Source organism: Poeciliopsis prolifica, unplaced genomic scaffold (genome assembly GCF_027474105.1).
Source record: "Poeciliopsis prolifica strain line A6 unplaced genomic scaffold, Auburn_PproV2 SCAFFOLD050, whole genome shotgun sequence".
NCBI classification, from domain to species: Eukaryota; Metazoa; Chordata; class Actinopteri; order Cyprinodontiformes; family Poeciliidae; genus Poeciliopsis; species Poeciliopsis prolifica.
In genome coordinates, this window is record NW_026562425.1 from 4118749 (window position 1) to 4144595 (window position 25847).

Sequence of the window (25847 nt, forward strand, 5' to 3'; positions counted from 1 at the left end):
GTCCATCAAATGTGGCATATACCAAGGAGATGCTCTGTCCCCGCTACTGTTCTGCATAGGCCTGAACCCCCTCAGCCAAGTTATCAACAAGACTGGCTACGGATACAGACTCAAAAATGGGGCCAATATCAGTCACCTGATGGATGACATCAAGCTGTACGCCAAGTGTGAGCGAGACATCGACTCACTGATCCACACCACCAGGATCTACAGCACTGACATTGGGATGTCATTCGGACTAGAGAAGTGTGGTCGGCTGATCACAAAGAGGGGGAAGGTGATCCGCACAGAAGGAGTCTCACTCCCACAAGGAACAATAGCAGACATAGAGGACAGTTACAAGTACCTAGGTATACCACAAGCAAATGGCAACCTCGATGAGGTCACAAGGAAAGGAGCCACAGCTAAATACCTCCAACGAATAAGGCAAGTCCTGAGAAGCCAGCTCAATGGCAAGAACAAAATCCGTGCGATAAACAGCTATGCCTTGCCAGTAATCAGATACCCTGCTGGAATAATTAGCTGGCCAAAGGAGGAGATAAAAGCCACAGATATTAAGACCAGAAAGCTACTAACAATGCATGGAGGGTTCCATCCCAAATCCAGCACCCTGAGACTGTACACGAGCCGCAAGGACGGAGGCAGAGGACTAGTGAGTGTGAGAACCACTGTCCAGGACGAAACAACTAAGATCCATAAATACATCAGGGACAAAGCCTCAACAGACAATGTGCTCAGTGAATGTCTCAGACAACAGGGAACGGAGGTTGAGGTGCCAGAGATACCATCATGGGAGGACAAGCCCCTACATGGGATGTACCACCAGCAAATAACCCAAGTGGCTGATATCAGTAAATCCTACCAATGGCTGGAAAAAGCTGGACTCAAGGACAGCACAGAGGCCCTCATCCTGGCCGCCCAGGAACAGGCCCTAAACACCAGAGCAATAGAGGCCCAGATCTACCACACCAGACAAGACCCAAGGTGTAGGTTGTGCAAGGAGGCCCCTGAGACAGTCCAGCACATCACAGCAGGGTGCAAGATACTGGCAGGGAAAGCGTACATGGAGCGACATAACCAAGTGGCAGGCATAGTGTACAGAAACATCTGTGCAGAATATGGACTGGAAACCCCAAGATCAAAGTGGGAAACACCCCCAAAGGTGGTGGAGAACGCCAGAGCTAAGATCCTGTGGGACTTCCAGATCCAGACAGACAAAATGGTAATGGCGAACCAACCAGACATTGTCGTAGTGGATAAACATCAGAGGAAAGCCGTTGTGGTAGATGTAGCAATACCAAGTGATTGCAACATCAGGAAAAAGGAGCACGAGAAACTAGAGAAATACCAGGGCCTCAGGGAAGAACTGGAGAGGGCCTGGAAGGTGAAGACCACAGTGGTGCCTGTGGTCATCGGGGCCCTCGGGGCAGTAACCCCCAAACTGGAGCAGTGGCTACAACAGATCCCAGGAACAACATCAGACATCTCAGTCCAGAAATGTGCAGTCCTTGGCACAGCCAAGATACTGCGCAGAACCCTCAAGCTCCCAGGCCTCTGGTAGAGGACCCGAGCTCAGAGGATAAGAACCACCCGAGGTGGGTGAGAAGGGAATTTATATATATATATATATATATATATATATATATATATATATATATAATATATATATATTATATATAAATCCCTTCTCACTCACCACTGGTGGTTCTTATCCTCTGAACTCGCAACAACTTAGAAGACTGTGCATCACAGAGAAACTTGACCTCATTATGTCTGATTGTTTAGTAGTTGCCATTTAGTTTATTTAGTGTTGGGGGTGGGGGGAACAGAAACATACTAGAACATTATTCTAAATAACATGCCAAGATCCAGATATATTTTTTGGCTTACACATTCAATAGTTATTTTGACTAAAATAGGAAAACTAATTCTTTTAAATCTATAGAGCAAATATCCCTCTGAAAATAGAAAAGACTTAAGCAGTGAACACATCTCCACTTTGGAAAAAAATTAGTCTCCAAAAGCTTTTGCCAAACACCAATTGCAGATACATAAGGAAGACTACAATAATTTTTGTTTTTCAAACTGAAAAACAAAAAAAATCACACTGAATGAGAAAGTAGAACAAATATAATACATTTATATTCTACTCTCAATGGAGTGATGGAGTCTTAAAGTAAAAACCAGGCTAAGAGTCAGACGAGGCCTCAGTCGTGTGTCCTGATGGATCATACAGTTTGTTGAAGAAGGAGAAGTCAGTTGTATAATTAGGTTGTGTATCCTTAAAAAAAAAAAGAGAATATGGTATAACATAACATAAAAATAAAGTTCGGAAAGTTCTGGGATCCTTACTTACATGTGTGTGGTCGGACATGTCAAACATGGAAATCTCTCTGGGAACCTCATTCGTTATTGTCGACGTATTCCTGTCAGGTCCATAATTAAATCACTAACATGTTTGTGCATACTTTAGTATTATTTTGCATGTTATGTTCATATTAGAGGAAAAGAAAAAACAAAACAACCACAAAAAAAATCTTACATCGACTTCCATTTTCGGTTCAGCATGAAAAGGAACATAGAGATGATGATTCCAATCAGCAGAGTCAGACCAACTGCAAGGCCAGCGGACAGCGCATCTACAGAAACAGCAAAACATGGAGATAAATATCTGACAAGTAAATTAAGTGGTAATTTCTTTCCATCCAGGAAGATCAACAGTTGTTTTGTTTCTAATTAAGCATTCTAGGTAAAAATAGTTACTTGAATTATTTGAGGGAAGAACTGGCGGCTCAGAGTTGCAGCTGTATGGTTGGATGGTGATGTCATCAAGAGCCACGTCTCCCCCTATACTCATTCCTCTTTGATACACAAACACAAACTGTGGGGAGTGAAAAGAAATGCTCAAAGAATTATCTGGTGAAAACTGTTACACATCTGATTGTCTCTTTGAGAAAGGGGTCAACAATCATATTCAGACTTCACAGGACCTGGCTGAGCTGGACAATAAAATGTATGTCGTGACGTTTTTTCTTTTTCATGGAGATCATGGAGACTTCAGTTTAAAGACATGTATCAATGTAACTCTTCTTATAAGGCAGTGGATCCTGCTGTTGGTTCTTACAGTGTTCCGAAGCTCTTACTTATAGCCCAGTCCTCGTTCAGCTGGCCCTCGTCTCGGCACTCAAACAGGATTTTGAATTTGCCTGATTATCCTTAACACATGATTAAAATTAAATTGCAACATACAAGTCCAATATCTCTGCTGGAGAGGTTGTTTTGGGCTTTTATCAGACTCAAAAAGAAATGGTTGATCTGCGACATACTGAATTAATGCTCATTTGAAAGAAAGAATTTAATTCACACTTCTAAACATGACCTTTTTTCCCTCTCTGTTAGTCTCTCATACATTGTTATAATTTTTTACTACTCCTTAACTAAAATTTTAGTACACATGAACAATGTGTTATTTTGTGATGACATAATTTTGCAGTTTGTACTGACTTTTCGGACAATCTCTCTACTGATGGGTGAGAAACAGTGGTGGCACACTTACACACACAGCTCTCAGTGAAGACTTGCATACCACACATTTAAAGCAAAGTGTTTGTACATTTAGCAGGAGAAAATTTGTTTTCTGAAGGTTTTGAAATAAAAAGCGTATTTTATTTTTCGTATGTGTTCAAAATAAACCTACTGCTGTAACTTTTGCAATATGCTTACAAACTGTTTATTTCAAGTTGTGTGAAGTTAAAAAAAATGAAATACATTAAAGCACAAAATTATTCCTATTGCATGTTTATAATATTCCAAGAGAGGTGACAGTTCTGCACTAAAATCGTAGATTTCCTAACAGTTAATGCATTTATCAGAAAAAAATAATCAATGCTCAATACCCAGAATGCTTCTTGATGTTTAATAGACACATTGTCCTGCAGCCACTGGTCTCCACTGTTTCCTGTTTTAGTCCACTTCAGATGCCCTTCCTCGTTGCCTCCAGCATGCATTTTTCTATAAACCATAATGAGTCAAAATAAAACTAAACCAGGTCAATTTACACTACATTTCTGTTTGATATTGATTTTTCTCAGACCTGTCATTGATGTAGACATTGAGAGTCCCAATGTTGCTGCCATACATGTGGTACCAAAATGTAAGGCAGTGTCCCCTTGAGGATGGATGGAACACGTCACTGACAAGGTAGGACATGTCTCCCCACGCACCCACTGAGCTGTCCACATATATGTAGTGACCTGAGGAAACAATATCAACGTTTCTCATATTTTCTATTACTGTCGCATCAAATATGGATGATCTGTACATCAGACTAGTTCCAAGATTAGAAGTGCAAAGTAAAATTTGATCATAGAAAGCCTAACTTAGTGCACCTATAAACCAGTAATTTTTCTATTTTCAAACAATAAGATACACAGCATCAAATTACCATCAGAAGAATTAGTTGTGTGATCAACAGTGGGTCCAGTGTTGGGGTTTGGGGAAGCTCCTGCTCCAAGTAGCCAGTCTCCCTGGTCGACTCTACCACCCAAGTTGCTCCAACTGCAGAAGGACCTCTCAAAGTCACAAAAACCATGAGGAGGGCACTGTGCATCTATGAGATGCACATCGTCAAAGGCCATATCTCCCTCCAAGGTTGGCCCGATCTTCACACCTTCCACCAGAATCTAAAAATACACAGCACATTCCTATTTTCAGTGTGAATATTTCTTAAAATCAGATTGATTAATACTATTGCAAGAAAGGACATTTATAAAAAAAAAATTGGTTAAAAGGGTTTTCAGACTTAAAAACCAGTTGGTTTGTTAATTTTTTTGTCTACAAATAAACAACATATTATACATAACTTTAAACCAATTGCAATTTCAAACAGACTGTACAAAAAACAACAAACTGAGAAATCAGTCCATAGTTACTAATGCTGATCACACTAATATTTATCATGTAACGGTGATGAAAGAATGTGTTATTTTAATGTATTTTGAATTGCCTACGTTTATGAGTTCAATTTTATCTTCATCATAATGTAGTTTCAGATTTGGTGTCCGTATTGGTCAACTAATTTATAAAATGAATCATATCTGTACTGGAATGCAAAATCTTTTTAAGGCTTTCAGTAAAAACGTCTTCAGAAAAAGCAATCACGAAGAATTGGAGCATAATGTCAAAAAAAAAAAATATATATGTATAAACACACACACTGCAGCAAACATTGAATATAAGATCTAATCATGAACTGTAATAAAGTTCATTATATAACTTCATTACACAATGAGGCTGAACTTGAGTGACTCACTCTGTATGGCTGAATCCGTGGCAGGAGCTCAGCCTGAGCGAACCTCCACAGCCGGCCTTGGTCTCCTGTCTGTGAGAAAATCAGAACCTCCTTCCCATCTAGACTCTGCTGATAAACATTCAGTGTGCCCATTCCTTTGCCATACATGTGGTACCACAGCTGCAAACAAGATCCTTTACCTGAACACAGCAATAATGATGCAGATTTTTACAATTTTTTTAACATAACTTAGGATTTACAAGAGTTTGAGTTTTGACCAAATGAAGCAGCTATAGACAAATAGTGCTCCAAACATCCAATTCTGCATGTTTTCCCAGTGTAATGTTGATTCTCACTTTCACTGTATAGAGGTGAAGACATCAAAGCTTTTTGGCCAGCTTGGTCATCCATAGAGGAAGGCAGGTAGTAATAGTGACCGGTGGGTGTGTTGGTGGTGTGGTCACTCTCTGGTCCTGTGTTGGGGTTGAGTGTGCTGCCCCACTTTCTGATCCAATCAAAGTCATCTGATGCTTCCTGCTGCCAGTTACAGCTTCCCTCCTCGAAGTCACACAAATCTAAAAAGCAATTTGATATCAAAGTGTGACTATTTTGCATTTATTAAGCCACCCAAATATAATTTTCTGTTTTTATGAATTTAAGGATAAAAAAAAAAAAAGTGAAAAAGTGGTCTACTACAAAACATTTCATACTTACCATGCATCAGTTCTAACTTGTTACAGGGGGATAATAAGCACACAAGTTGAATCACAATTGAAATAAATGTTCATTTATCTATTTAGCCTCAGAAAGGAAATAAAATATTTGCCATTTACATGATAAATATCATATCCACCTATCAGCAGAAAGTTATTTTAAGGTATTTTAGTTTAACCATGGACCCATAATTAATAAAAAATGTCCACAAAGAGAAATAAACAGATGTACAATTTCAGCTTTAGATTTTGAATGAAAATTAACTATTTTTTTTTTGGGCTGATACCCACAACACCTCAACTCAGACTAGCAAAGTCTGACCTTTACTCTGTAATGTAATTGCTCAAAATGGAAGAGGTGAGTATTTTTGGGCTTAAAATGAGAAATGTAAAATTGCACTTTGGATGATAAAAAGAAAAAAAAAAAAAGCTAGATATGCTCCATTATGGGAATTTTGTGCTTTATTACCAGAGTCAGGACAAGGTCCATGGATAAGTGAAATGTCATCAATGGCTATGTCACCAGCCTCTCCCCCCACAGTGGCCTCCAGAATCACTTGATGTACTCTTTGCAAGGTCACATGGCTCTGAACCAGCAACCACTCATCTCCTTGACTTCCTGATTGTTGCCACACCTACAGGAAAGACAGGCGGCTGAATCACTTAATGAGGATGTGGGGAGGTTTTTGCAACCCGGAGGTATGCACCAAAACTGAGCAGTTTGCAGCCATTGTACCATACACAAATATCATTTTGCAATCATCATTTCACAACTGTGAGAAAGTTCTTTTAACAGAGAGACAATTAAGAGGAAACAGCCTTAAGTATTGCAAAATCAGCTGCATGGTTGTTTTCCAACAGTGCAGCAGAGGGAAGCATGCAGCCTGCAGAGATACAGAATCCGATTGATTGCATTTAAGATGAAGGGCCAAAGTTACACATTTATTTTGTGTTTTACCAGTATTTTGTTCAACGAGTCAGCTGATTTCAGAAACATCTTCAATGAACCCACAGTAGCTCCAAACATGTGGTACCAAAATGTGAAACAGTATCCTTTTTCACCAGCAGGTGGCAGCAGTAGAGACTTTAACTGTGCTGTGTTTTCCTTCTCACTTGGATGAGAACTGTCAATGTACAGGTACTTCCCTGCAAAACAAATATAAAAGCTTAGGGATCTTTGGTCCCTTGCTAGAACATATAATGTTCCCTACTGTGTAGTTTGCACTTGTCTGCACTGAACAATTTTCACTGCACTGAACAATTTTCACAATTTTAGAGACAACAGAAGAAAAAGGGCAGAAGAAAGAGACTAGAGAACATTTATGTAAAAACTGCCACAATGGTTTAGTCATTCTGCCATTTTTTCAGAATGCTGTTGAATTATCTCTGACTTAAACTATTCTTTATGCTGCTAAAGTCAAAATTCTTTCTAAAAATGTTCATTTGTGGTCACACATGATCTGTCTTGGCAAACCCTTACAACTGGTTGCTAGCACATACATCCGTGCAAAGAATATCATAAGTATGATTCACATAAGTTAAGATAAGTCATGTTTTTAGACAGTTTGGAAGAATAATAACCTGTTCCACTGGTGTGGTCTCCTGCAGGCCCAGTATTGGGGGTTTCAGTGGGACCTGAGCCACTGCTCCAGTCCAACTCATCTTCAGCTCCCTGGATCCAAACACACAATCCATCTTCAAACGTACAGCCATAAGAAGACAGAGCTGAGGGGGAAAAAAAATATGTATTCTTAAACAAACGGAACTTCCTGAATCATGAGGGTCACAAAAACCTCAAAATCTAAAACTAAATAGAACCAATCTGTTAGGAAATTTAATGGAACCAAAATCACCTGGTGGCTCATAGGTTGTTTCACAGTTAATAAAGGAGATGTCATCCACAGCAACTACATGGGGTCCAGGTGAGCTGATGGACTCTGTTGCGTTACTTATACTACTGAACCAAACCTGAGAACACAGATGGCAACACACATTTTTAAAATATCTATGTAAGCCACAAATTTTCCATTTCAAAGTTTTTTTTTCAGCCTTCACTTATATGGGTGTTCAGGGAGCAGTCTTTTTAATTTATGGAAACTGCAGAAAATATTTGTCTACTCCTAAATAAATGTGTCTTCATCCATTCACTGCTAAAGAAAACATAATAATGAAAGAGTAACATAAAAACTAATGCTAGATGTGGGGAACTAAAATAAATGAGTTATCTGAATTTAGACTTAGACTCTTTAAAACAAGAATTTCTTCCTATTTAGAAGAATCTTGCAGACATTTACTAGTTTTGCATTGTGGTAACCAATATCAACCTTACCTATGAAACATACAATATAGAAAAATGTATACTATGAGTTTCTTATATTTAATTATGTAATATATTCTGCACAATCTGAAAAATCCTGCATGTATTAAAATTAAAATCTAAACTGACTGTTTTTTTAGTCAGATCGTACATAATTCCCTGCCCATATATCTATGTTTTTCTAACACTTTCTAGAAAACTGGAAAATAACAAATCCCAAAAGAAATGTTAAAAGTGTTGGTTTAGAACATGACTATCCACCTTGTAGGTCTGCTGAAGCAGGCCTATAGGCGTTTGTGCTAAGGCCCAGTGGGAGACAGTGTTGTGACTGCGTGACCACAGGATTGCTTCACCACCCTCAGCTTGCTGCATAAGCACTCTGAGTGACCCAGAGTGCTTGATGTGGAAGTGAAACCTGGGTATGTGGAAGAAGGAAGGAAGTGGAGAAGAATGTCGAATTAGAAGGCGGGTTGCATGGCATAGAGAGACGGGTGAGGGAGTGTTAAGCAATTCATGCAATAGAATATTCAGCTGTAATTAGAACATCTATATTTTGGACATTTTAGATAATGATTAGATAGATTTTGTTACTTACAGTAGCTGACAGTAGGGGGATGAAGGTTTGAGTTGGGGGCTAAGGAGTTTGGCTTCTGTTTGTATGGAATCCTGACTGATATTTACTGTCATGTAGAAGCCTAAAAACAAGAGAAGCCTAAATAAACAACTCTGCTTGTAACACTTACGGATGAAGGAGTCTGAACTGCAATTGAAATCCAAAACATGCAATCTCATAACATAAATAAAGTCACCAGTTTGTGTAGTGTTATCTTCAGAGGGTTCAGTGTCGTTACTGGCTTTCTGTCTCTGCCATTTAGCTGGTCCGTCACTGGCGTCACTCCATAGGCACTGATCATTCTCAAATGTACATGAGCCTGGAACATGTACAGAAGTCTTGGTTAGTCTCACCTGTTTCTACCAGTTATCCTACTCCTCTCCTCTGCATACATGTCTCTCTACTTGATTGGTTGTTGCAGTTCCTGCTGGTGTCGGTTCCTCTCTCTTGTTTCTGTGTTTTTCTCCACATCTTGGCTATGGGCTTTGTTTTAGTAAGTTTCAGTTCACATGTTTAAGTCTTATTTTCTTTCAACATTTAGGTTCTCAATTCTCTACGCACATTGACAAGCTGCTTCTGTGAAGGCCTTTTGCCTCCATGTTTGCAATATTGCAATTTTTGCAGCTTTTAAGAGTGCTATAAAAGCAACCAGGAGGATCAAATACACATACAGTATGGTTTAATTGTAAAAGAGATGCATTTTAAATGCTCACCACAGCCAGACTCATCTTCTCCTTCAGGGCAATCTGGATAATAATTACACTGTAAAGTCACAGGAATACACACTTTCCCAGCAGAACGTCTGCAAAAAAACTCATTATCCTGCAAGTACAAAGACAAAGATCTTCATTAATATATTTTAAGTTTCCAATAGGGCCATTCAACTAAGCTTTCACATACCTGGCAGGGGTTCATAGGTGTGGATGTTACCAGAGGTGTATGTGGGGAAGAGGTAGGCAATGTTTCGGGTAGTTTGCCGTTTTCAGGGTCAAAATTGCATTCCCTGGAGAAAGAGATGTCATCGAGGGCAACAAGTCCTCTTTCAGTGTCCCCAAGCTCATGTATAAAAACAATCTGAGGAGAGATTTTGTTTTGCTATTGATTATCATTCTTTATGACAGGCATTTGTAGTGTGCTCAAACTTTTAATACAAAAGACCACAGACCTTGCTAATGACTGAGGAGGAGAAAGTGACCTTTGCCCTCTGCCAACTGTAGCTGTGGGAAGATCCCCTGATCCAAAGCATTTTGTCATCAATACCGGACTTCAGTGTTCTGGACTTGGCTGTCAATTGAGCTGAATCATCACTCATGCTGAAGTAAAAGAATCTCACCTAAAAGGTTTAAATTGTAAAATAAATAAATACGTATTGCAACATAAGAAATAGTGAGGACTTTGATCAGCCAGGAAGGAAAGTTAGGAATTTATGGAGCAGAGACAAGTTTTAGAAATAAAAAGAGCAAATACTGCAACATAATTGTATATATAGCACATGAGAACAACAGTAGTCATTTATTTATACTACAAACTTTGTTTTCTTTTATCACCAGTAAAGATTTTTAAAAGTCTTAAAATAAAGAGGGTTTTTATTACAGGAGTCTAATCCCACAGAGGATACTATATTAAAAAAGAATCATAACCCAAAATTAATAATTGGAGTACATTTTTGTTGGTAAGGATAAATATCATATATTTTAAGAACTTTTAGCAGCCATCTTACTTTATGTGGCTCCATTTTGCCAACGAGAGAGTACTTTGTTTTTGTTTTTTCACAATGTTGTCCAATTTTATGACACACATAAGGAAATGCTTTAAATCTAAACTAAACTAAAGCATAAAATGTTCTGAGTATTTTTTTTAAAGGACCATTAGGGGTACCAATGAATATGACAGTGGTAATTTTATTAAAAAACATATTTCTTAATGTTAGATTGTTGTATCCATTTAATAGATTTTTACTAAAATATTCAGAGTGAGATAATGTTAATATGTGTTTTATAGTTAGGTTTCTCTGTAGATGTTGTTGCCCCTTTAACATTTAGTCATCTGTCTGAAGGGATTTGAAAATTGTCTTATTTTTAATTTATTTAACGGTGAAGAAAATGACCTAAAAGAACACCAAATGTTGCATTTTCCTTTTATGTGATGCACGTAATACATGAACAAGAGACTCACAGTGCAGTTAAAGCTTGGTAACAATGTCTTTGAAAGAATCTCAGATATCTGGCCCTTTGCAGTCAGATGACTCCCAGGTGTAATATAGTGACCTGTTTATAAATGATGATGAAAAAACAAACATTGGAATACAACTGAAACTTAAAAAATATTAGAACTTCTTCAGCTGAGACTGTAAGTATTGATGATGAGAAGTGGTAAAAGCATGCCTGAGAGTTTAATATACCTGTGGCCAAGTTGTGAGTGTGATCCCTGGGAGGACCATGCCTGGGCCAGCCTTCTTCTCCCACCTGCTGTGTCCAACCACCTCCTGGTGTGTCCACATCATTGTTTGCCCAAGAACACAGGCCTTGTTCAAAGTTGCATCGCTCCACCACACCTTGTTTTTCTGCACACACAGAAAGTAGAGAAGTTTGAGGGGTTTAAATTGCTAAGCAACAACAGATACATAAAATACTTTTTTATTGTAGATTTACAGATTTAAATATCGAGCTCTGATGTTTTTTGACGTTTGTGATTTGTGCGTCTTTACTGCTTTCAGCAGGCCGTGCAGAAGCTCACCACAGTCATTCTCATCAGACCGGTCCCCGCAGTCATCGGTGAAGTCACACACATGGCTGGGATCAACACATGCGCTGTTGTTGCACATGAATGTATTCTCAGAACACGACTGGGGTTCTACAAAGGAGATCCAAAAGTGAGTAGAAATTTGATTAAAATAAATGAGATCAAAGCACACAACAAGCTAGTGGCCTACCAGGAAGGGAGCAGTTGGTGAAGTTGATGTCATCTACAGCAACATGTCCTGGTTTGTTGAAGTTGGTGGAAGCTTCAAACAAGAGGGTAAAATCCTGGGGGATCCGGCCAATCACAACATTGCTGTGCTGCCACAAATCTCCATTGTTTCCAGCTAGCCACCACAATGTGGTGATCCTGGGGCCTTTCTTTAAGAGCACCTTTAGCTCTGACTCTGAAACAGTTACAAACAAGCTTACACTTTGGAGGAATCCAAAGACTTTATATTTCATAGATTTCTGTACTTGCAGACATACAATTATAAAACATACCATCTCCCTGCATGCTGAGGTAAAACTGTAGCGTACAAGTAGAGCTGGCCTCTTTCATGAAGGGACTTTGCAGCGTAGCAGGACTCATTTCTCCCCCTCTATCAGCCTCCAATCCCATGTACCAGCCTGAAAGGATCACCCAATTCTTTTTTTTTATGTGAAAACTTATGTGGTGCATAAATGAACAAAATACAAATCAGGGCAGAACAAATATTGCAAGAAGAAATATTGATTTGTTGTAAACCAACAGATTTCAAAATATTGGGAGAAGAGGCGCTTTAAATCTTAGAATTAACACTTAGAAAGCTAAAAGTCTGCTTTGCAGATTTGGAAAAACATCAAAGCTGGGGAGATTTTCTGTTTAGCACAAGCACTTAAATGGCGCAATCCAAACCCAAGCAGGCATGAGGAAACTGTGGCTAACAACACCCAGCATTCCTTGCATATGCAGCACAAAAGAGGAAACAGAAAAAAAAAGTCATATTCAGCTTCTTTGTTTCTTCTAACAAACCCCTCATTATGATGTTGGAATCAGGTTTTTATGTATTGTGGAGAACAGATTCACATAATGGCCATAATAGCAGTTAACATTGTTATGTTTGATTTTGGAGAACCTTACCCAGCTCAGTTCCTAGAGTGTTGTCCACTAAGGGTCCACTGCCCACCGTGCCGTTCCTTCCTCTCATCCACTGAAACTGTCCGACGCTGACATCCTGCCAGTTACAGGTGCCATTTTCAAATGAACAGCCCTCAAATCCTCCTGCTTCATTTTCTATGAAGAAAAAAAGTTGCATTTACCACAAAGTATGATTATGTTAGAAGAAGAGGAAGATTGAAAATAGAAACATAAGTACCTGGGCAAATACCCTCTGTGAGACTGATGTCATCAATGGCAATAAATCCCTTGTTGCTGCTTTCTGCCTCAATCATAAGCTGTTGTTGAGAGGATGCAAACAGCTTTAATATTGCTGCCCAAGTCCTTTAATGTAATGAATCTTCTTACATTGTTCTATTTACAAGAAAAACTATACATGATTTAAAATGTGTGTTGCAAATATTTTCAGGCTCTTTTACCGAGGTTTCCCAAAAATGATCTAGGTCAACTAATTGTTTTCAGAACTAAGCCAATCAGTAAGAGTACACCCACATGCAACTTAATCTCAGCACAATTACAGCAATGGTGTGAAGGCCTCAGAGGTTTGTTAGAGAACATTAGCAAACAAACAGCATCATGAAGGCAAAGAAGGAACACAGCAGACAGAAAGTTGAGGAGAGGTTTAAAGCTGGGTTGTGTTATAGAAAACCCACATCAAAAATCTAGTTCCTAATCTTTGACAATAACTGATCATTGATGTTCAGATGCTCTCTGTTGGTTTCTATCCAAGAACACACAAATATAATTCCAAGATTGAAGAATACAAAATCATGTCTTAGAAAAAAAAAAATCCCTCTATTCCCTGCCTTCAGTTTCACAGCTACACACTTCTTTAACCTGGTCTATCAAGTAACACCCCAATACAATTCACTAACTGTGGAAATTGTTTTAATTTACCTGAAAAGGTTCGGACATGTTTACTGACTGGGAGAATCGGGTCCACTTGCTGCCACTGCTGTTACTTTGAAACATTAGAGTCTCCTCTGCTGAGTCTGAATGTGCAAACAACCTGAGTGTGCCAGAGTCACTGAGAGAAAGAAAAAAAAACAAATTTCTTTTTTACATTCCTGCAAAATGAAATGATTCATTTTCCAAGATTCTCTGGAATGATCACTCACAGTGTTCTCATTCATTTTGCTGGAAAAATAGTTACTTTCTTTGTTTCAGCTGGTAGGAAACAAACTGTTAGATGAGATTCTTAAATCTTTTGGGAGGCTGTGAATGGGATAAAATTATTCTTGTGGTTCACTGATGACCTCTAATACCCAACTTCTCTTAGTGTTGCACAAAACGAAGCAGGTGATTCATGACTAAATGACTTTTGTTCGCACTTCCCGAGGAAGTTGGTGAGGAAACAACAGGATAATGTCCATCCTTGTACTTCACTGTCACTCAATCTAGATTAAAAAGCCTTGATGTGATATGTTTGGGTTTTTTTATGCTCACCTGCTACCCATATGGTACCAGAAGGTGAGACAAGATGGGGTGTCCTGCAGTTGGATCCATTCAGACACAACCTGTCCTACACTCTGTTGGCCTTGGTGCAATGCTGAGCTCAGCAAAAACCAACCTGCAAGTAAACAGAAAATAAATGTAAAATCCAAAAAAGTCAATGTCTGACAGCTGTAATAATTTATGATGAGTTAACAAGTAAATTAGGTAAATTGGCATAAGCTATATTAATGGGGCAATATCAGAAAAAATGTCTAAATCTGTCAGTTTTTAATAAAAAAAAAAGATTCTGACTCACAGGATCAAAGTGAAGTTGCAAATATTACGTCATTTAGCTAATAGGGATTTATTACAGAACGCAGAGGAAGCAGATCTTGTCTCAGTCACAAAAACAAAGTCAAACTAAAAAAGATCCTGTATAGGAGAGTAAGAGTGAGACTCAACCAAAATGACAAGATCTTGAAACAAATAAGAAACTATTTCTCTTTTTACAATGTAAAAAATTATTTTAGCAGCAGTAAGCATACATTTTCTTTGCTAGTGGAAATTCGAGGGAAAATCCATCAAGTTTAGGAATGTGTTTTTGTTTTACAGTTTTAAAAATGCATTTCCTCATAAAGTGAAAAAAATAGCATGGTATGTTTCTGTTTTCTGCTTTTAGTTATTAGTTAGCAATGATAAGTTGCACCTTTCAGGAATGAACCAGTTTACACACTGCAGCATAAGTATTACCATCTGAGGTTTGAGTAGTGTGGTCCATTGGTGGTCCATGGGAGCCTCCATGGGACATGACCCACTCATGTCCATCTTCTGTGTGCACGTTGACCCATGTGCATTGTCCTGACTCAAAGTCACAGCTGGCAGGAGTAGAACAAATTCCATTCCTCACAGAGAAATCATCTATTTTGACTGCATCTTTGGTGCCAGGCACATGAATGGACTGAAATACCACCTGAAATGATCAGATTTATTGGAAACTGATAAAAAAAAAAAAAAACAAGGTCTATCCTGGTTACAAGCTATAAACAATGTATTGTTATTAATGTTCATTTACTCTAAAAGGTGCAGGTGAGGACACAGTGACCTCAGCCACCTCCCAGTGTTTGGAGGGGAATCCAGAGCGACGCCAAAGGACATCGCCAAGCTCCCCACTTCTCAGCACGTGAACAGAAAGATAGCTGGACGTCTCTGCAGGCAACATGTACCTGAAATAACATTTACATTTATATCCAGACTAGAAGATAAATTAGACAGTTGTGTATCAATGAGTGTGTTGGTAGTATCGGACCTACCAGAAGCGTACACACATCTCTGTATCTGAAGTGTACTCGGGGGAGACCAGCTCAGCTGTCTCTGTCCACTTCGACTCTGATATCATCACAGACATGTAGAATCCTGCAAAATATACAAGAAAACAGGTTACTTTTTGCAGACATGGAATGTCTTCATCTTTTTACAATTATTTGTGCCCATCACTTTTCTCGTTCCTGCATGGTGCACAAATAGTCTTAGTGTAGAATATTTAAGAATCAGTAAAATAACAAAGAGATTAGAGGACACTGACATCGCTTCATTATTATATCCGATCAGTATGTCTAAGTAACATAGTTCATCATGATGCTGTAGTTAGCAGCAACCACTGGTGTTTTGTTCTTTGTCCGAAACATTGAAACTGCTGTTGCCATGCACAATACACTGTGCAGCACACAGTAAAAGTTGTATAATTTCACTTCTCTAAGGCAAACTAATTTTTATTAGATTTGCATTTTTAAAAAGACTTTTTTTTACAATTACTTTTTAAGCGGTTATTTTAAAGTTTTAATCAACTATGCACTTTTTAATGATGTTTCTGTTTTTTTTGTTTTTTCTTGCCATTTGGTCCCAGTTTCATCCTGAAAATTAAGTTTGCCTTTCAGAACAGGAAAGGTTTGATTTGCAATGACTGTTTACATCACAAGTGACATCTATAACAGTAAAAGTGCATTCTTGCATCACTTTGTAGTTGCACTCTGACACAGTTCAGGACTGACCATTTTCAGTCCCATAAGTCTTATCCACATGTTTTGTTCCCCTTGTGCGATTCCAGTGACCCTTGTCACTAAGGCGATTCTCAAATCCACACCAGTCCGAATCAAATCCACATTCATCTGAAAACAGATTTAATTTGGAAATGCATTCAGAATTCAAACTATAAGAATTTGGCCTCATTTTAACCTAAGTGTGTGCATACTCTGATTACTGCAGCTTCCCGCTCTCACTGTAATGTCATCAATAGCAATGAATCCGTGACTATGGATGTTCCTTTGCCCACTGAACTGTATCTGTTAACAGGTCAATGAAATCAAAGTGAGATGGGTAATATTTCCATTTGTGAACTAATTAATTTGAATAATTTTACATAATAACATACAACTAGAAAACAATGTTGGCTGCAAAATTTAAAGTGACAGCAGTGCTGCAACAGGTTTGAAAAAGATGAATATATACTTTTGTAAACAATTACCTGGAGCGCGTCGGTCAAGCTTACAGCTACTTGTGCTCTGATCCAGTCCGGGTTTTGGGTTCCTTGACGAGTCCAAACCAAGATTTCATGGGAATTCTAACCCAGAGTAAAATTCTGTGAGAAGTGTATTTTATGTAACAGTTGCATGAAGCCGATTTGGTTACATACAGTTTGAATCAGTAGATTCAGGGTGGATACTGACGGCCCCAGCATATAATACCAGAATTGAACACAGCTCTGTGACCAAAGATGAGAGACAGAAACCGAGGTAACAGCAGTCTCACCATCCTTCAAACCAGATCCATTCAGCAGTAAAAAGAAACCTTTGTAAAGGCAGAAGACAAAAAATGTTAATTTGGAAAAGCATGTCAGAGTTCTCCGTAGTTGTTTTAGACAGATTTTTTTTGTGTACTGGAAAATACACAGAAACAATTATGCTCATCTGCAAGTTATTTGGTGAGAGAGTACACACAGGAAATGATGCCATGAAATCACAGGACAAAGAATTATGCAAAGGCACACACCCAAAAGGCCGGCTCAGATGGAAAACTTGACCAAACACGCAAATGTCTGGACAATATAAACCCGGTCAAACCCGGATGCTTGGAAGGAACATTCACACTCAGTGCAAAAATACCCCTAGCTAGGATTTTTACTCAGGATATTCTTGCTCCAAAACAACAGTACTAACAACTCCTGCATCATTCATCCAGGTGTGGTGATTTGAATCATTGCCAAATGGCAGTACCTTCACCACTGTCAACAGTGTGATCATACTGAGGCCCATTCCACATGCCATCCACTTGAAGTCCATTGTTGAGAGTCCAGCTTATATCATCAGTGCCCTCCTGGACCCAGTTACACAAACCTGTTTAACAAGAAGCACATACTGAATTAGATGAACTTCATTGAAAAAATCTAAAATCTCATCAAGAGTCCAAAAAGCAAATTGCAGACTTCTATGTTACGATGTTGCGTTACTTGAACTTAAATTTTTGAGTTTGACCTTTTTCAAAGCTGCAGTCCATGTTAGAGGGTGGAGCACTAGTAGTTGTAGTGGGAGGATTGGTTGTGGTGAGGATAAGATCTTCACAAGATTTGCCTCGGATGATATGGATATCATCTAGTGCAAAACTTTCCTCGTTTCCAGCTGGACAGCGGGCTTGTAAAATAACCTGCAGTCAAAAGTAGAACTATCAGATTTTAAAGTTTTAAAATAAATTTAAGCACAAAAAGCACTAAAAGTGGAATAGTGAAAATGTGATATAAAATTCTAAATGATCAACCTTGTGAAGACTGGACGAATTGTAATTCACTTTGTCTTCAATCCACGTGGAGTTCATGTAACCATTAGTGCTGAATAGAGGATGCAGCACACCAACCTCACTTAAAAACACTGTTAGTGTAATGGCTGACTGTCCTGAAAGCACCAAAAATTTTCAGTGAGAAAACAAAATAATTTAAAAAAAGATCATCTTTACAGATGGTCAAAACAGTTGTTTCCTCAATAATAGCGACAAAACTAAAAACAGGATGGAAGCTCACATTTTGACTGAAATCTTGCATGTAAACGACACATTTCAGCACAAACCCTTTTTTATTTGGTAACTAAAGTTTGAATGTTCCTGAAGGACAATGATTTGAATCAGCTGAACAAACCCTATTGAAATGACAAATAGGTAAGTCAACAAAAAGGTAAGTCAAGATAAATGTTTGTTATGCCAAAGTCAAGTCTAGCTCCAGAAGTAATTCAGATTGTCCTTCATTTTTGCTCAATTAAACAATTTTGAAGTGAAGAGTGGGACAACATTTCTTAATGGTGTTCTTACAGGCTCATGTACACTTTTATTGCCTTTTCCAACAAACTTTAAAACAATGCAACAAAAAATATGTTAAGAGTTTCTGACAAACTCAGGATTGTGAGCTCCTGACTCTTGCAACTCTTGCAACGATATAAAGCTGAAGACCTTTATATTATAATAGTAGAGAAAGAAAATAAGCACACATTAAGGGGGAAAAAATGTATGCGTTTGTATGAGAAATTTGGAGGAAAACAAAAGTATTTCAAAGAAAGAACAAAATGATCTAATATCATCTCTAAAGGATTTCCCAGAAACACAACATTCCCTACCTGTAAACCAAAAGCTGAACAAAATACAGTTATTGTTTTTTATTAATTGCTAAAGAAGAAGTTAAATGTCCTTACCAAAACGCCACCCACTAGCATAATGCCAGAAATTTATGCAACCACTTTCTACTGCTTCCATGGATTCACTCTCCAACTGGGCGATTTCTTCTTTTTCAGACTTAAAGGGCCATAAAAATGCAAAGTGGCCTGTGGCAATAAAATGCATCATACAAATAAACTGAATGGATTAGTTAAATTCAAACATGACTTAAAAATATACAATTAAAATAACTTGTCTTTCTATTAAAGTACACATTAACAACTTCAACAGTTTAGAGAGAATTGGCTGACTTTCAGTCATGGAAGCTATTCACTTAAAAACTGCTGATTTATGTCTTCAACCTAAATCTCAAAGTAAGTTCAAAGTGTCTGAGGAGAAGTTGACTTGAAGACACTAAAATAACACTAATGTGTCTTCAAAGACAGACTTCACTTTAATATTCTCAAAAGATTAAATGAAATGGTAAAATTCTAATATTATGGTTTATTTTTATGGTAAGCTCAATAGATTGTGTGGTAACAACAGTTCACACTAGATTAGGTTTCAATTTACCAGTAAGCTCAACCTTCACAGTTTGATGAAAGTATTTGACATATAGTTAATTAAATTGGCTTTATTTAAAGGGGAAGTTTTCTGTAAAATCAACCCACTCAAAACCTTCAGACTAGCTAGCAGCAATTAGCAAATACACATCACAGGGATACAGGCCCTGTTTCAAAGCAATAAATTGCAAAGTCAAATTTCTTGATATACATCAAGCTGGATCACGATTGTGAGAAATGCTGTATGATTGCTCACCTAAAGGAGAATTTGTTGAGTGGTCTCTTCTAGGAATAAATTGTCCAACACTTTGGCCTGAGAGCCAGTCCCACTCTACGTCTGACTCTGCTGGGGGATTGTTGACCCAGCCGCAGAAGTCCATCTCAAAGTCACAAAAGCCTTCAATACATAACACAGAAAACACATTACCACAATCAAGCCACTTTAATGCTTCCAAACATGCCTAAAAATAAAGTTAGACAAAACTTGTCCATTGTCAATTACCTGGTGGGGGACAGACACCATTCAAGACGATGAGGTCATCAATTGCAATATCTCTCATTGGTTCATCTCCAGTTGTTGCTTCAAACACTACCTGTTAAGTAGAGAACAAACCAACATTTAATCAAATGTTTTAGGTGCTGTTTGCACATAAATATACTGTGGGTATACATTACCTTGGATTAAAGTAATTTTATCCATGAGATTGACTCCAGAAAAAGAGAAATTCTAGATCCTGATTTTTCCATTTTATTTAATTTACCTGACTTCAAAGAGCATATTTTATCCACAATAACAAACTGATTGATAAAATAAACCCCTTGAATATATCCTCTTAATAAACCGATTTGATTTTGAAAATATCATTAAAACCCATGAAGACAAGAAAAAATCCTTCAAAATGTGGGTAATAATCTCCTATTTTTTAAATTTTCATTTATTGCTAAAATTGATAAAACAGTAAAAAAAAAAAAGTTGATATTTGGTTACATTTTCCCCTAGAAATCATAATTTGCAAACATGACTAATGTGAGATTGGGTAGCTACCTGATAATTGCTTTGTGGATTGAAAAGTGTTACTCTCCCATGCCGCCAGTGCGATCCCTGATCGCCTATTCTTGTCCACAGCTTGGTTGCATTTTCTAGGCTGTCTGTTTGAAGGTAAACACTCAGTTCACCCACTCCTCTTCCTTCCATGTAATACCAGAACATTAGGCACTCCCCATCGAACGGTGTAGGCTCCATCAGAGCTGTCACAGCGCTTCTGGATTCCACACAGTGTTTCCATAACCCAGCACTCAGGTAGTAACCTACAAATAGAAAATAAAATGTCTCAGTGTTGCTTGGATGCATCAATTATTATTAAAACCTCAATTATCAAGTAAAAACTTCTGTATTTTACTGGAAAGTGATAGACTTATCACAGTAGTGAATAATTGTAAAGTGGAAGGCAAATTGGTGCATGAACACATCAGACATGTAAAGAATAAAGCTGATGAGCTTAAAGTAGGGGTCAGATATAAAACTATTTACCAACATCTCACAGAGCACTGCTTAAGCACTGGTCTCAAACTGCATTCCTCAAGGGCCAGAGTGTTTCAACTTATAGATATGTCTCTGCTTTAGCAGTCTTAGCTCCAATTTAAACTCACAGAAAAATGTTAGGATGCGTGACTGAATGCTAGTAAGGCAGTTTCACCATTTAATTCAAGTGTGTAGAACAACGGACACATCTAAAAGTTGCTGAACTCCAGTCCGCAAGGAATGCAGTTTGAAATGACTGATTTAATTCTTTACCTGAAAATGCCAGGACATATAGTACAATTAAACGAATTGACTAAGGAGGTCCAAAAGTATCAGCAATGCATTCTATAAAACTGTCTCATATGGGAGAATGCTACAAAGACAGCTTTTTGTTGATCTGCAGTTCTACTCTGAAACATAATGGTTGCAGCATCAGGCTATGAGGATTAATCTCTGCACTGTTTTTTTTTTTATTTGTAAAGAAAAAAAAAAAAGAATAAAAACCACTCCCTTATACATAACTTTAAAGCCCTACTTTGTGTTGGCCTATCAAACAAAATTACATTAATACACCCTCAGGTTTGAGTTTATAACATGATGGGAATAAAAAAAACAAAAAAAAAAAACAGAAAGGCTGGATGGATATTTTTATGAAATGTCATGTAATGAAGCTGCAGACCTTGCTCTGTCCCCAGAGTGTGATCATTGGTGGGACCTGAAGAGTTGGCTGGCGGGGACATGCCTGTGATCCGGTCCCAGCTGCAGCACACAGAGGGGTGAGGCTGCATGCCACAAAGAGAACCCTGGAACGTACACTCTCTCTCAGGTGGACACGAGCCACTCAAACTAGTGGCCACCTCAATGTCGTCAATGGCAATGCTCCCCTGTTTGCCGCCCACCACAGCTTCTATAATGAACTGGAGAATGAATTGAAGGGAAGATTCAGAACATCAATGCAGCTAAATGTGAATACACAACTCTAAATTCTGATAATTAACCCTCCACAATTTGCAAACTATTTTTAATTGTCAAAGCAAAAATATGTAAATCATAAACTGTATTGAGAATACCTGTATTGGTCTGTCGCTGTTGAAGGTCAGATCTGCAAACCGCCATTTGTTTCCCTGTGTGCCACTTCGCATCCAGATGACTGTCTCTGGTTCCCCAGAGCGTTTAGTGATAAACCTCAGAGATCCTAATTATAACAGCAGAAGTTGTTGTAATTACTGATTTGTTATAATATTACTGAACTGTATGCTAAAATGCTAAAAAGCCTTATTTTAGTTGTGGAATAGATATGTGCAGGGAACCACTTACCAATGCTATTCCCAAATATGTAGTAATGGAAGCTCACACAGATGGTTTGATTAGCAGGTTTAGGGAAGCTGATGAGCCTGGCTAATGATGATATATTTAGTTGGTTATTAGCTTTTATAAACATGAAGTAACCTGTAGAGAAAAGGGAAGCAGAAATATAATTTGCTCTAGTTTTTTTTTTTTAATTCCAAAACCAATCTGTTCATATATATGCATATATACCCTTTTCAGACACGTTATATGGATCTAACATTAATTTTAAGTACTAGAAACACACAAGATAGTACAGAAAACTCAAAGACAATGCTTTACAAGAATCTCTTTTCATGGCGATTAAAAAGACTTAATTGCCTCCTTCTTCTGTTAATAAAATCTCCAGAGCCTTGCTAAGTGAAGATTCACTTAGCAATCACTTAATTATTCTATTCATGTGTTGTGCAGCAGAGGCAGATCTAAAAGTTGCAGGGCACTGGCTCTAGAGGACTGGAGTTTGCAGACCAAGCTGATGTCTTTAGCCCCTTCAGAGTTACAATGATCATCCTTGTCACTTCCTCTGACTAAAGCTAACACCTATCGTTTCATTCTAATTCACAATTGTGCTACTTTGAATTAGTCTATCTCAAAAAATCCAAACAAAATACATTGTTTTCTTGCTGATATGCAAGTGTCTAAAACTTTGACCATGTACTGAAAGTTTTAGTCTCTCCTCTTTATGAACTCCTCATTACAATGCTTACCATTCCCAGTTAGGTCTTCATACGCCCCATTGCTTCTCTTCCACAATAGACTAGCTGTGTAGTCATGGTACCAGGAGCAGGTATCCTTTTCAAAATCACATGAGAGGTTGTCTGATTTGTCTGGGATGTCTCCCTCTGCACAGTTCTCAAAGCTGATATCATCCAGCATAACATCTTTTTTTTCCCGAAATGAAGGTTCGTAAGAAAACAGCAGCTGTGCAGAGAAAAAAAAAAACTTATATTTATTGCAGAAAATAAAAAATGCCCTTTTAAACACTTATATTCAGATTTTTTGTCCCACATCTGCTATACCTGAGATTAAATATAAATATTCCAACAAAATAGATGATTTTCTCTAGTATAATAAAAATATTCAGATCTGTATTACTCATTGTCCTCAAAAAATATAAAACAATGCCCTCATCTTCCACGTTAGTATGGAGAGGCTATGTGTTCATGCTTTCAAGTGGAAATTTTTCTGAAGTAAAGACAACTCAGTATCAGAACTTAAATTTTCTGTTATAAATTGTAGTATGCAAAATTTAAGATACAATAAAATGTGTTTGAAAAAAAAAACTTAAAATAAATATTATATTGCTGCATCATAATCTTACACTAATTATTTTAAAAAGGTTATTAAAGAATACAATGTTAAGATCCTGAGTTGTTTATTTTTGTTTGCAAGTTTTTGTGTTCATCATTAAATATTTATCATCTACTCCAAGTGTTCTGCGTTTTGGTCCACAATGAACCTCCACCAAACATGTCAGACAAAGATCAATAGAAACCTGGAAAACACCGTATGAAACAAAATAGAATTTGTTGGTTTTTAAGTTATCAAGGTAAATAATAATTTTACTTTCTAAACAACAAATGTATTTGTTTTTAAATCCACAGAATAAACGTGTTTCTTTACCAACCTGGTAGCCTCCTGGTTGATTACCAATAAAAACCGTTGCATTCTCCCAACCATCAGTTATTTTTTTGGAAATCTCCAGTAAATCTCTCTCATCTTTGCCTCTGACCATTTTTACTTTAAGGGATGATGTTGATATTGGGGATGAATTGTTTTCATAAATATGATACCAAAAACTGAAACATATGTATGAAGAAAAGCAGATGACTTTTGGCACAAAAAAGACAAGATAAAGATCCCACAATTTGTGCTAAATAATCAAAATGAAATGTTAGTTCTTGTTACCTGATTTGGCATCCCAAAGCAGCCTGCTGGTTGACAGAATACTCCAATATGGCTTCATCAGAAAAACGACTTTCTTCACTATGTATGTACATGACATATCCTGAGCACAAAAGAAATAAAAACAACAAAACTGCTTCTCAAAGTGTTTTAAATGCTCACAATGCATGTTGACAGAAAATTAATTAACAAAGGAATACTAATGATTACCCGCTGGGGTCCCTGTGGTGTGGTCCTGTCCTGGTACTGAGGTGTTTACCATCTGCCGTTTCCAGCTGATTTTAGATGATCCACTGTTGTCTTTCCAACCACATGTGTGATTCTCAAAGTTGCATGAACCTTGAAGATAAAAATTAATGAAATACTAAAACAAAACTTGATGAAGCCTCTTTGACAATTATTTTCAGATGATTTACTACAATAAAGATGAGTATGCCCAAAAGATATATTCTGAGCAGATTGTTATTTGTGTTGCGCTAAGCTCTCACTTCCGCCAATTCAGTTCAGATCTTGGATAACTTTTAAAAAGTGAGCTTTTTCTAAACTCCAGAAAAGTATTTGTTAGGGATGCATGAATATGAAAATTTGGGCTGAGGATGATGTCTGATTTTAATATTGCTGTTATGGCAGTATTTACCAATATTTTGTTTCATCTTTTTTTTTTTTTTATTTGATTACTCGATTAATCAGCAGAATAATCAATAAATCACTGAAGTACTACAGTAATCATTTAAAATAGCCCTAACTGAACTGCATCAATTGTAGTTGATTTTGAAAATTTGCTTTCTCCTATTTTTGTTGCATTAAGCAAATAAAAAATGTTTTCAAAATTCGAATTGATGATTTTAAAACAGGCAAAGTTTTTTTTTTAAACTTTAATAGTGTATATAAAAATCTGGTTTTAAGCGGTTGTCCATGACAGAAACTAGGCAGAGAATGAAGTTTGATGAATGTGTCTTACCACAAAACTCTTCAGCTGAGCCATCTTCACAGTTCTCTCTAAAATCACAAAGTTTTGTAGCAGGAACACATTCTCCAGATTCGCAATTAAAATTCCTAATGGAACAGCAGGACACAATAGTTCCCAGTCCTAATAAGTAGAAGTGTGAAAGAGATGGAAAGAAGTTCAACTTCCAATTGTTTTGAATCACAGGATAAAGCAGAACATTGATGTTTCCTACCTGACAGAAGCACTAGTATGTTCAATATCATCTCCATTCTGGATGAGACAATATTCTAGGGGATTTCTACACAAACACAGGGTCTGATGCCTAACACAACATATCTTTCTAAGCTGTCAACAGACACTGAGCTGGAATAATCCAAATGACATCTTTACTACATTAGATTAGCCAATGCAGTGAAACCTTATCACCAAATGACAGCTTAAAGTTCAGCATGCACTCAGTAACCTGCTACTTTTGTCACCGTGCTTCATGCTGCTTGTGTTTATTTGACAGTTAAGACTTCAGATTATACAACCTAGAATAAGCATAAATGTTTCAGATAAAACTAATCTAGAGTTTTATAGCATCCTGCATGGAGATGAACTTCGAC

At 37.5% G+C, this 25847-nt stretch overlaps 1 protein-coding gene across 1 annotated transcript; it reads right to left on the bottom strand.

The window, feature by feature from the left end:
• Window positions 1-1773: 1773 nt before the first annotated feature.
• si:ch211-106h4.4 (MAM and LDL-receptor class A domain-containing protein 1) lies at window positions 1774-25621 on the bottom strand. The gene is made up of 51 exons (XM_055058396.1): window positions 25472-25621; window positions 25252-25380; window positions 24501-24629; window positions 24294-24393; window positions 24013-24184; window positions 23093-23306; window positions 22356-22487; window positions 22109-22233; window positions 21718-21955; window positions 20562-20824; window positions 20019-20109; window positions 19773-19913; window positions 18992-19120; window positions 18072-18205; window positions 17792-17960; window positions 17534-17653; window positions 16954-17108; window positions 16786-16881; window positions 16513-16603; window positions 16313-16429; window positions 15575-15677; window positions 15337-15487; window positions 15015-15234; window positions 14277-14400; window positions 13728-13857; window positions 13030-13108; window positions 12795-12947; window positions 12176-12301; window positions 11866-12078; window positions 11670-11786; window positions 11335-11496; window positions 11109-11200; window positions 10099-10266; window positions 9834-10007; window positions 9647-9755; window positions 9130-9252; window positions 8916-9015; window positions 8582-8735; window positions 7857-7971; window positions 7585-7728; window positions 6962-7149; window positions 6473-6638; window positions 5647-5865; window positions 5312-5490; window positions 4445-4682; window positions 4094-4253; window positions 3897-4011; window positions 2764-2881; window positions 2543-2639; window positions 2357-2426; window positions 1774-2281 (listed from the first exon to the last, which is right to left on the bottom strand). The coding sequence occupies exons 1-51, from the start codon at window positions 25506-25508 to the stop codon at window positions 2189-2191; spliced, it is 7182 nt and encodes a 2393-aa protein (XP_054914371.1). The 5' UTR covers window positions 25509-25621; the 3' UTR covers window positions 1774-2188.
• Between the last annotated feature and the right edge of the window lie 226 nt (window positions 25622-25847).